At 40.9% G+C, this 10107-nt stretch overlaps 2 protein-coding genes and 1 non-coding gene across 4 annotated transcripts; 1 reads left to right on the plus strand and 2 right to left on the minus strand.

Moving 5' to 3' along the window:
* Nucleotides 1-137: 137 nt before the first annotated feature.
* On the minus strand, nucleotides 138-5783 carry LOC133155449 (tRNA-dihydrouridine(20a/20b) synthase [NAD(P)+]-like). 2 transcript variants are annotated; one of them, XM_061280777.1, is made up of 12 exons: nucleotides 5458-5782; nucleotides 5139-5260; nucleotides 4936-5053; nucleotides 4404-4526; nucleotides 4091-4331; nucleotides 2410-2501; nucleotides 2114-2214; nucleotides 1852-1999; nucleotides 869-1004; nucleotides 576-678; nucleotides 354-454; nucleotides 138-249 (listed from the first exon to the last, which is right to left on the minus strand). In XM_061280777.1, the coding sequence occupies exons 1-12, from the start codon at nucleotides 5544-5546 to the stop codon at nucleotides 214-216; spliced, it is 1410 nt and encodes a 469-aa protein (XP_061136761.1). In that variant the 5' UTR covers nucleotides 5547-5782; the 3' UTR covers nucleotides 138-213. The 2 variants fall into 2 exon arrangements, with proteins under 2 accessions (XP_061136761.1, XP_061136760.1); XM_061280776.1 differs by lacking the exons at nucleotides 138-249; nucleotides 354-454; nucleotides 576-678; ... (2 more) ...; nucleotides 2114-2214; nucleotides 2410-2501 and adding an exon at nucleotides 3348-4035 and having other exon boundaries at nucleotides 4105-4331; nucleotides 5458-5783.
* A 372-nt stretch (nucleotides 5784-6155) lies between these two features.
* On the plus strand, nucleotides 6156-6228 carry trnav-aac (transfer RNA valine (anticodon AAC)). The gene has a single exon. It is a non-coding gene; the product is annotated as a tRNA-Val (tRNA).
* Nucleotides 6229-6590: 362 nt separating this feature from the next.
* Nucleotides 6591-9818, minus strand: rflnb (refilin B). The gene is made up of 3 exons (XM_061280512.1): nucleotides 9290-9818; nucleotides 8158-8243; nucleotides 6591-7837 (listed from the first exon to the last, which is right to left on the minus strand). Exons 1-3 carry the CDS (start codon nucleotides 9476-9478, stop codon nucleotides 7489-7491), a joined length of 624 nt encoding a protein of 207 aa, XP_061136496.1. The 5' UTR covers nucleotides 9479-9818; the 3' UTR covers nucleotides 6591-7488.
* Between the last annotated feature and the right edge of the window lie 289 nt (nucleotides 9819-10107).

Here is a 10107-nt window from a genome sequence, read left to right on the forward strand (position 1 = left end):
ACTTTCATGTGTGGTCCAAGATGATTTTCTTTTTTTTTTTTTCCCACCGCAGTGTGAATGACCAGAAACAGCGGAGTGAAATTTCTCCTTAGGGATAGTCATGTGCCAGGAGAGTCAAAAAGTTTAAAATGTGGTCCATTAAAAACTTGTATGTGCTTTGTGTGTCATTTGCGCGGCGTCACAAGGAGTTGTATGGAGAATTTCTCCCAAAGGTTAGTCTTCCTTTTTGTTTACAGGACTTTGAGCATTCTGGAAGACAAAAGAGCACAGGAGGAAAAAAATCGCTGTGTAGTTGTTGGGGAAAAGCTGGCCTTAGGCGAATGAGAAGCTGCTGTTAGAAAAAAAAGCATTACCTGAAGCACCTGATGTTCTTGAAGCAGTTTGTCATACTCTTTGGCAAGGCTGTCCGTTTGTTTCTTCAATGCAACTGCATCGCACTCAGACTTCTTCAGTACTGCAGACACACATCGAAGATCAAAACGGAACAATGTAAGCAAGGAGGGGAAAACATTGTGAGGAAACATTGTTTGACCACTGTGGCGAGAGAAGGTTTGTCCAACCACAATTGCACTAACCGTCTTCTGAAGCCTTTAGTTCTTCTTTCAGTTTCTCCACCTCTTTCTTCAACAGCTCCATGCCCTCTGCAGTTGCTGCATCTCCTGAGCCTTCCATCAGAGTCTGGAAGAACATGGCAAGCACAGATTTTTAAAAGCCAGGTAGTATTGAATTATTCATCAAATGTGCATATACTGATGTTTAAAGGAGCCTCTGGCTGCTTAGTATGCGGTTGAGTGGAGAGGCATCATTTATCTATGACAGATTATTACTTTATCTATCTGTCTGTGTCTGTCTGTGTGTCTGTCTGTACCTTCTTAAGCAGCTCGTTGTCTTCCATGTACTTTTTGGAAGTTTTGTTTGCAGTGTCAGCCTGCGCCTGCAGTGCAGCAGTTGTCCCAGATACTGAAGCCAGTTGATTAATCAAGGTGATCACTCGCTTCATAACCCTTTTTACAGATAAAAAAAAAAAAATGTTTAAATTGACAGGTTTGTTTGAGCTTGATTGATTGATTGAATATTTATTATTGATCCCCAGGGGTGGGGATATTCAGGCCCCAGCAGTATCCATACCACAGAGTGGGTATACAAAAGACACACAGATGGCATGAGCGCAACTCAACAGGCTCTCATAAGGCTGCCACACAACGGCGCCACAAAGAAAGCCAGAAAGTGCTCAAGATAAAAGCCATCAAAGCAAAACAAAGATAAAAGACAAAGGAAAAAAAAGTAACAGCGGCCAACCAGCACCCCTCAATACAAGAGAACACCCCAAAACACACAAAATAGCCTCCACGGGGTCCATCGACAGGTGCAAGGGCAGTCCAGTTCAACGGCGCCCAATGGACCGTGGTCGTGAATCGGTGAAAACATCACAAAGCAGGCAAACGTGTGAGCAGCGTCCCGGGCACCCAGCCGGGGCACGTGCAGATGGTCACCACGGGGATAGCATGGCAAAAGTCGTTGGTTCCGACGAGCACGAGGGAGCGGACTCCCCACAGGGGTTGCGGCTGCAAGGCCAAGGCGAGGGACCCGGTCATCACTGGCCGGATAAGCAGGAAGCCGTCGTAGAGTTACGCCGGTCTGGACCGATGATCCCGGTCCCAAGAAGAAAAAAAAAAAATATCCGATCCGAAGAGATACCGAGGTGCGGTAGAAGGCACCAGCATCGCCGAATGGACAAAAAGACAGAAAGAAAAAGGAGAAAAGAAGGAAATAAAGAGGAAAAGAGAGAACACTGCTGGGAGGCAGCCACTCACGGCGCCATACCAAGAAAAAAAATAAGTAAAGACTCACAGCCAGAGGAAGACAGCGAAGCCCGAGATGTAGAGGTTACGCTGGGCACGGAAAAGCTTCATGTGCATGTGGTCATGCATGTTGGGTAGCAGTTTGGCATCCGTGCCGAGATTTTTAACAGAGTACTTTCTCACCTCGCGGACAGCATCTACAAAAAAGGAGCACACCACGTTCTACCACCATCACTGTTTGTATACATCAATATACATATAAAATATAAGATATTAGTTTTAATGAATCATAAACAACTGATTGCTCTTACCAAGGAAAAGGACAATAAGTATGATAATCATTGTAAGAAAGACTTTGTTCCAAAAGCGGGCAACTGGGCTCCAGATCCTCAAATTTAAAATTGTTTGCCACCTGAAACACACACATGCATGGTTACATGCTAGCACTCATAAAATCATCATGCATTAATGCTTTTATAAATGGGGTACACAAAAAAAAATCTAATTTTCCTGTGGTGTGATTTAGGAGTAATTTGAATTTGCAGACATTTATTTAACACAACTCAATTTGAATGGACAGGTTTTGCTTGATAAACGTGTGCATCACCTCTTAGCTGAGATGAAGGGCAGGCAGAGGATGACAAGGACGCCTATCTCCATATAGAGGAAGAGGGCCACAGCCGTCCATTGTAGCGTCATCTTGAAGCGATGAGATCAACTTAAAAGAGGGCAAGATCAGCGCACACTGGTTTTACAACCTCCTTAATCTTGCATCAGGTTCAATGGAAGGCGTGGTCCATTTCCACTCAAAGTTTTCTGTCAACACTTCATGTCTCAACATTCTCTGAACTCACAACTGAGTCAGGTTGAAGTTAACATAACATGACACGGTGCAACGCGATCTCAAGCAACACTGTGACGTGAAATATTCCTCACAAAAGAAAAACAACTCACAGAAGAGACGATCGCAGCTACAAGTGAGAATCAATCGCGCTTGTGTACTTTTTGTGACAGACTTACCATCTACTTCAATAAAAACATAAGAACGTCATCAAATCTGCACCTGAACAATACGGCATGTATGAATGCACACAATTGACGACAAACATACTTTTAAAAGTTACTCTAAAACAATATTAGGAAGGTGGGAACTTACGTCTGTCGACTCTCTTGCCACACTTCCTGCTATATGCAACTATGCGACTTTTCCGGTAAGAAGTATGTTTTCCGCTGCACCCTTTCAGATTAAAACTTAATACATAAAGTCACGTGTGCGTTCCAGAGAAATGTCCATCCATTTTCTGTACCGCTTGTCCACATGGGGTCGTCGTAGCAACATAATTGCTGTTGAACTCGAGAAATAGGCTAACGGCACATTTAGTTCTACTAAATTACTCTTATTTTGAAGGGACCTTTTTGAATTCCGCCCAGTTGAAATACTATAATTGATTTAATAGCTTTCCTATGGTGTTTCTTTTTATATACTGTACTTCAAATTAAGCCCGTAAATGCGTAAACAGGTGGAATTGAAACCTTACAACTGAGTATTAAATCATGTATTTTTTAATACCGTTTTATATGATGTCATGTAACAGTATATGGCACAACAAACAAAACCTAATGAAATTACATCAACAAAGAGACGTCAATCTATTGTTCTATTATGTGCATTATTATAAGTGACCACAGATTAGCAAAATGAACGAATAGTGCTTAAAACACATGCCTCAAAGTCAAAAGGTCTTTACTCAGGCACAGTCCCAAAACTAATAATAATAATTGGCTAGTCATTCCATTCAGTCCATTTTCTATTGCTTTATCCTGTGCAGCGTGTATAATGTGTGTGAATTGTCCCCTATAGGCGCCCTGCAATTGGCTGGCGACCATGCCAGGGTGTCCCCTGCCCCAAAGTGTGCAGGGATATGTCTCGCCTGGTCCCCCATTCAGAGAAATTGTATAGAAAATGTTCATGTTTCCAACTCATGCACTGAACCATATGTACTCTGCAAGTAGTCTATTACAGCGGATGTACTGCATAAAGAATTGAATACTTTTCTCTCAGGCTGGGAGCTAACCCTCTCTAGCATGTAGATGAGATGATTGTGGAAGCACGTAAATGGAGTGCCATGCTGTACAGAGATGTCCACCCAGTCCCATATGCACTCCAATGGTGTATCTTCATACCCCGCGAACAAGGCCGGGTTAGCCAGCAACCCTCGCGCTACCATCACACCTAAAATCAACAGAAAATTGTTATATACGAGTACTTTCAATTTTTGACTAAAAACAAAAAAGGGTTCACCATCAACACCAGTGAGCTGGTGAATAGATTCCACATCGCGTGGGTACTTGATGTCCCCGTTGGCAATAACCGGAATGGACACGCTGTCTTTGATTGTCTTTATGGCGTCGTAGTGAACTGGCTGGTGACGCTCCTCCGACGTACGACCGTGCACTGTTATCCACGATACACCTGCTGACTCCATCTTCTGGCACAAGTCTACCGTCTTCCTCAAGTCGTTGTGAATTCTACAAAAGTCAAATTAACTATTAATGTCTGTTTTTTTTTTTTTTTTTTTAAATAGCTTTTTTTTTTTTTACCTTATTTTAATGGACGTTGTATAGTTTGGATTGGCCACTTGGTTCTTGACATGTCTGATCATGTCTTTAACCAGTTCTGGCTTGTTGATAAGGCAAGCGCCATATCCAGCAGACATGGCCCATCTGAAAACAACAACAATTAATGACTGAGTAATGACACCATAATCCGTTGAATCGTCTAGCTAACCAAAGCTCGTCACTAGCTAACTGATGCGCCGCGAGTAGAACCAAGCTCGCATTAACTTTGCGTCCAGCTCAGCAAAACTTTTCAGGACCATCTCAGCATTTCAATCATCAGAAAAACTTAAAAATACGTGATTCTCAATATGAAAGATGCGCAAAAAGCTCATTTTGACTCATAAACTGCAATGTAAAATGGATTGTTTCAAGACTTGAACTCCATCATTAAATAAAGCAAAATCATTTCAGACTTCATTTCGATCAGTGTGGTGAATGAATCAGTATTCATGTATTATTGTTGACTTGTGTGCCCAATGTTTATGCTTTATTTTTAAAACAGGTAGATGTTCACCTCTGGGGACATCCACAGTTCAGGTCAACTCCATCTGAGAAAGGCGCAACAGCGCACGTTGCATCAACCAGAGTCTGAGAGTCGTGGGCAGCAAACTGTACAATCAGAGGTCTGTCACCTATGGCAGACAAGGGACAAAAGCAATCGCACAGTTTACACAGTTGATTAATAGTGCTTAACACAGATGAATTACACCTACTCACACTCATTTGTGGTGAATTCACTGTCTCTGGCTTTGATGGATCGCACAAAGTCAGATGCAACTATCATTGGAGTGAAGCAAATGTCACAGTTGTACTTCCTTACCAACGACCTGAAAGCGAGTCTATAGAAAAATGATAGCACGGGGATTATGATTCACCGAGAAATCCAAGACATATGTGTAGGTCTCAAGACAAGAGGTGCAGCTAATAAAAGGACTGATCCTCTGTTGTTTGCAGGATGCAGCGATATAGAACTCCATTGAGTAAATATTGACACGACTTTAGCGGGGGTAAACGCGCAAAAAGAAATGACACTTACTTAGAGTAACGAACCATCGGCGCACACATTTTCACCACATTTTGTTCTTCAAAAATGCTCATGACGCTGTTTTGGTTACTGGTCTTCATCCTTACAAAGGTGTAGCGTTAGCACTTAGCATAACCAGCTAATGTCGGCGGCGGTGCCCGATCGTTGCCACCCTGTCACTTTGCCTTAAAGTGCTTCAAATCAAACACAAGCACATTGTTGCTAACAGCTACTTACGTTACTAAAACTACGGGCACGGGCAAAGTTTCTGCTTCGGACACATGTAGCATGTAGAACAGGACTTGTCGTCCACCGTGCGGAAATAAGTGGGCGTGGTTTATAAAATGAGGTAAACTAAGTATTTATCAATACAAATGATAATAATAGTAAAAGAAAAATGCTTACTTGTTAAATACTCGGTAAAAATTGTGACAGGACACACTACAAAATGCAAAGAAAGTTAAGATACAACGTCTTATGCTGCGTTCAAACGTATCGTATTTATTTATCACTAATTGATCGAAACATATCAGTTCTACGTTGGAGCAGTTAAACAAGTTATAAAATAAGAACATTCGACTCTATTTCAACATGTTAAAAGTCATGACATGTTGAAAAATAAGAACATTTGACTCTATTTCAACGTATCAAAAATGCCGCATGGACATGGTTGACCTTCATATATTTAGTATGAGGCCGAACTTGAACCAGTTTCCATAGTGTAGTGGTTATCACGTTCGCCTAACACGCGAAAGGTCCCCGGTTCGAGACCGGGTGGAAACACTTTTATGATTTTCAAAAGAGAATATTGTTTTGATTATTAGAATTTATTTCCAACAATTCGATGTTCCGGATTAATGGCAGTTGGTCGTCCTCTAAATTTAAATAATTACACTCCCCAGCCACTACGAGGCGCTCTCGCACTACAGAAGAAAAAATGCAAAATGGTTCATTCTAAATGTCTTACTATATACATGATTGTGCAGCACCTGTCAATTATTGGTGTTTTTATTATAAAACATGACGTGAGACTAAGACTATGTACTATGTACGTAGGTGCGTTTTTTTTTTATTATTAGAAGTCAACCACATATATTTCGCCCCATCTATCCAGTATACCATTTATTTTACATCAAATTCAAAAATAGGTGAGCATGAATCATTTTATTTAAAAATTGGCACCAAAGCAATAGCAAACATTATGAAACATTAGTGAGGCACCCCGCAAATACTGTATATCTATTGACAAAATACATTTATCAGATGATAAATCCTCTAAACTTACAAATAAATACACATTTCTCTTGTGGAATGCAGTGTTACCTTTCCCTTGTAGGCCAGTGAGAGAAACAATACTGTATTTGTCACTTCAATTAAGACTCATATTCCATCCATGTCACATGCACAATTCATGTATACAAAAGCTTACTCGTACTGAATGGTTACTGTAATCCAAAGACATGAGTATTATGCATTTGTCAATGTCTAAAATAAAAGCTAAGAGCTTATTTTGTGCTAATTTAGTGCAGAAAGGCAAAAAACCAAAAATAAACTAAACAAAAAAAACCCTCATAGCTAATTATCCTTTGTACAGTGTGGTTCTCTTAAGTGATTTCTTAGCAATGCTAAATTAGGATGCACCAAAACCCTGCACGATAGTGAATTTCTATCCCTTTTCTTAACTAGTACAGTTGTCATTGTCTTTGCTCTCATTAAAAATAATGTTAAACATCAGGCAGTGGCCAACTTGATGGGAGCCTTCAATGGAGGGCAAGTCATTAGCCTTGGTAGGTCAAGACCTGTAAAAACACTAAGACGGATACAATATTTCTGGAAATTAATATAAAGGTCATTTCTAATGAACGATTCACCCACTGGCAGAATAATGAATGAATAGGTAAAAGCTCCACCTCCGACTATGTCTACATTTTTGCTTTATGTAACACAGCACATGTGATTCTGGACCAGTGCCATGAATTAAGAAAATGTTAACGAGCAACTCAAATGTACAGCAGGGTCAGCGACAGCCAGCCTAGGGGTAGGTTACAAAACAGGACTGATCGAAATGACCTTTTCTGTCTTACTGAGGTAGCTTCCTGCTACCGGCAACTCCACACTGGAGAGGAAACGTCTGGCTTGTCGGTGGCGATCGTAGCTCAGCTCTGTGACATACTTGCCGCTCATTTTCTTGGGGTAGATGATGATGGTGCTAGTAAAACTTTGCGGCCTGTAGCGGAGCTGGAAATCCAGTTGTGTCTTATAACGACGCCAGGTGCTGTAGGACACGGCAGTGATGGTTTGCGTGCAGTGTTCCAGGCCCTGACCCCACGGCTGCAGGACCACCTTCTGAATGAAGTGGCGATCCGAGTCATAGTGCATTGAGGAGGTGTACCTGCAGAGGATAGAAGGTTACTGAGCTGTCTGCACATCTGGACAGTGCTGCTTTTATTCCACTCAGCCACCCTTGAACTGCTCCTGCCAATCTCAGGGCAGATGTAAACAAACAAGCATTTACAGTTCACAGAGTTTATCTTCAATGAACCAAACAATCATATTTGGACTGTGGGAGGAAGAATGAGTATCCGCGGAAAACTCACACAAGGCAAGGAGAAAATGGATGCAGCCGAGAGTCAAACACTGAACCTCAGAACACAAACCCTTAACACAGTTGACAAAATGGATAGATTGAGGAACTTCTCAACAAAAACTAACCTTACTTCTTTAGGAGGTAAAGGCTCAATTGCTATACCTTCCCCATAGGACCAAGGCTGGAAGGACCCAGAGGACAAAGCTGCAACCTGCAAAATGCATAAATACAATTAAACAAGCACGTTAGAATGAACATAGTATGTATGGTCCAATATAAGCGAGCCAATGTCTTCATTTAATTTAGTTTTGGGTGTATTTGAACATAGACATATGTACGAACGTACGTACGTACACTGACATACGTACAGCATAATATTCATAGCTAATGCTCAATGCCCATTTCCACTGCAGATGTGCTTAAAGGCAAACCAAAAAACTAACATTTAAAATAATATTAGAAGTGCATATTTAAAGCAAAAGCATTGTATTCAATTGGGGAAATTGACAACCTATCATATTCACAGACTTGTTTTCTTTTTACATGTAGCAACAATGCTATATAAAACACCCCTGCATAAACTGCTAATGCTAATTATAGTAACAATTCTCCTTCAAAAACTAAAGAGCTGCAAACTGGCACATCATCGATTGTTTCCTTCAGGTAGTTGTTGAAGAAAGATGGTGGCAAGACATGCCTATGTCCTGTGCAATGAGGTGCAAAATTGATAGACCTAGGATTATATTATATAAAAAAAAAGTATGTTGCTGTATTATAACAGATTTACTTGCATATTAAGATGAAATGTTTTTTTAAACAACTGATTAGATAGATAGATAGATAGATAGATAGATAGATAGATAGATAGATAGATAGATAGATAGATAGATAGATAGATAGATAGATAGATAGATAGATAGATAGATAGATAGATAGATAGATAGATTTTGGAGTCATGGGATTAATTTGGAAATAATTGGTAAGATTCTGGGTATATTTCGAGTTTTAACATCTGTATCAATGTAGGCAATTATAAACCCATTAATGCAGAGTCTACCATTTTGGAATTTTTGGATTCACGTCGAGCCAAGATTCACTGCACCGTGTTGTCAACAGGTGGAGACTTTCAGAACACCGGTGCAGGTGATAGTGGTCCTTTACAGCTTTGCATTTCGGGTCTAATTCGGGTGAGTCTCATGAGTGATGCATACTGACAATGAGGAAAAATGACAAAAACACTATGAATCTGTTACCCACCTGCGATCCTTCGTCCGTCGGTATCGGACTGACGCCACGGGCATGTTTGTCCTGATGCATTAGCCAAACGCTGGGGCTCGGGCTCGGCGGTAACCCGGAGTCCGGGCTGTCTAGCCCCCTGTCCGCCCGGCAGCTCATGCCCAGCGGGTCCTCTTCGCAAACATTTGGAAAGTTCAACCGTCCGACCATTTCCTTCTCAAGTGAGAAGTTGTGATACACCAGCAGCCGGTAACACTTATTGCAAAAGAGGACTATTTCCAAAACGCAGCTTCCTCAGTTTGCGTCGTTTTATACGTTCCCCGCGGTCACGTCTCATTGGTTCCCGAGCTACTTGCAAGTGTGCTTGCAATGAAGAAAAATAAAGACAAACATTCCCACTAACCTTTGTAACCTTAGTCCTTTAGCACAGTAATCAGAATGCTCACATTTGTATATACAAGTGCATACTACATTTGATCACCGGACAGGGTAAAGTTAGACATGATTAGACCCGCGGCTGCGCTTCAAACTTTTCCCTCAGAGGCCGTTCATACATTAAGAGAAAAGACACGCCCTTTAAAAGATATTCCTCGATGCTGATTGGATGAAGGACAAGAAGAATCAAGATAGTGATATTTATTTCAAACCCCACAAAAACAAAACGAGCAAAAAGTACGGATTTGTCTGATCAAATTAAAAATGATTTCCCCATACATAAATATTGATCAGACAGTGCAGATGACTGACCACAAACATACTATTAAAATAAGTAGTGTAATTTATGTCAATAGCCAACTCATTTTAAACAAACAAACAAACAAACAAACAAACAAACAAAC

The sequence above is a fragment of the Syngnathus typhle genome, linkage group LG6 (genome assembly GCF_033458585.1).
Source record: "Syngnathus typhle isolate RoL2023-S1 ecotype Sweden linkage group LG6, RoL_Styp_1.0, whole genome shotgun sequence".
Lineage (NCBI taxonomy): Eukaryota > Metazoa > Chordata > Actinopteri > Syngnathiformes > Syngnathidae > Syngnathus > Syngnathus typhle.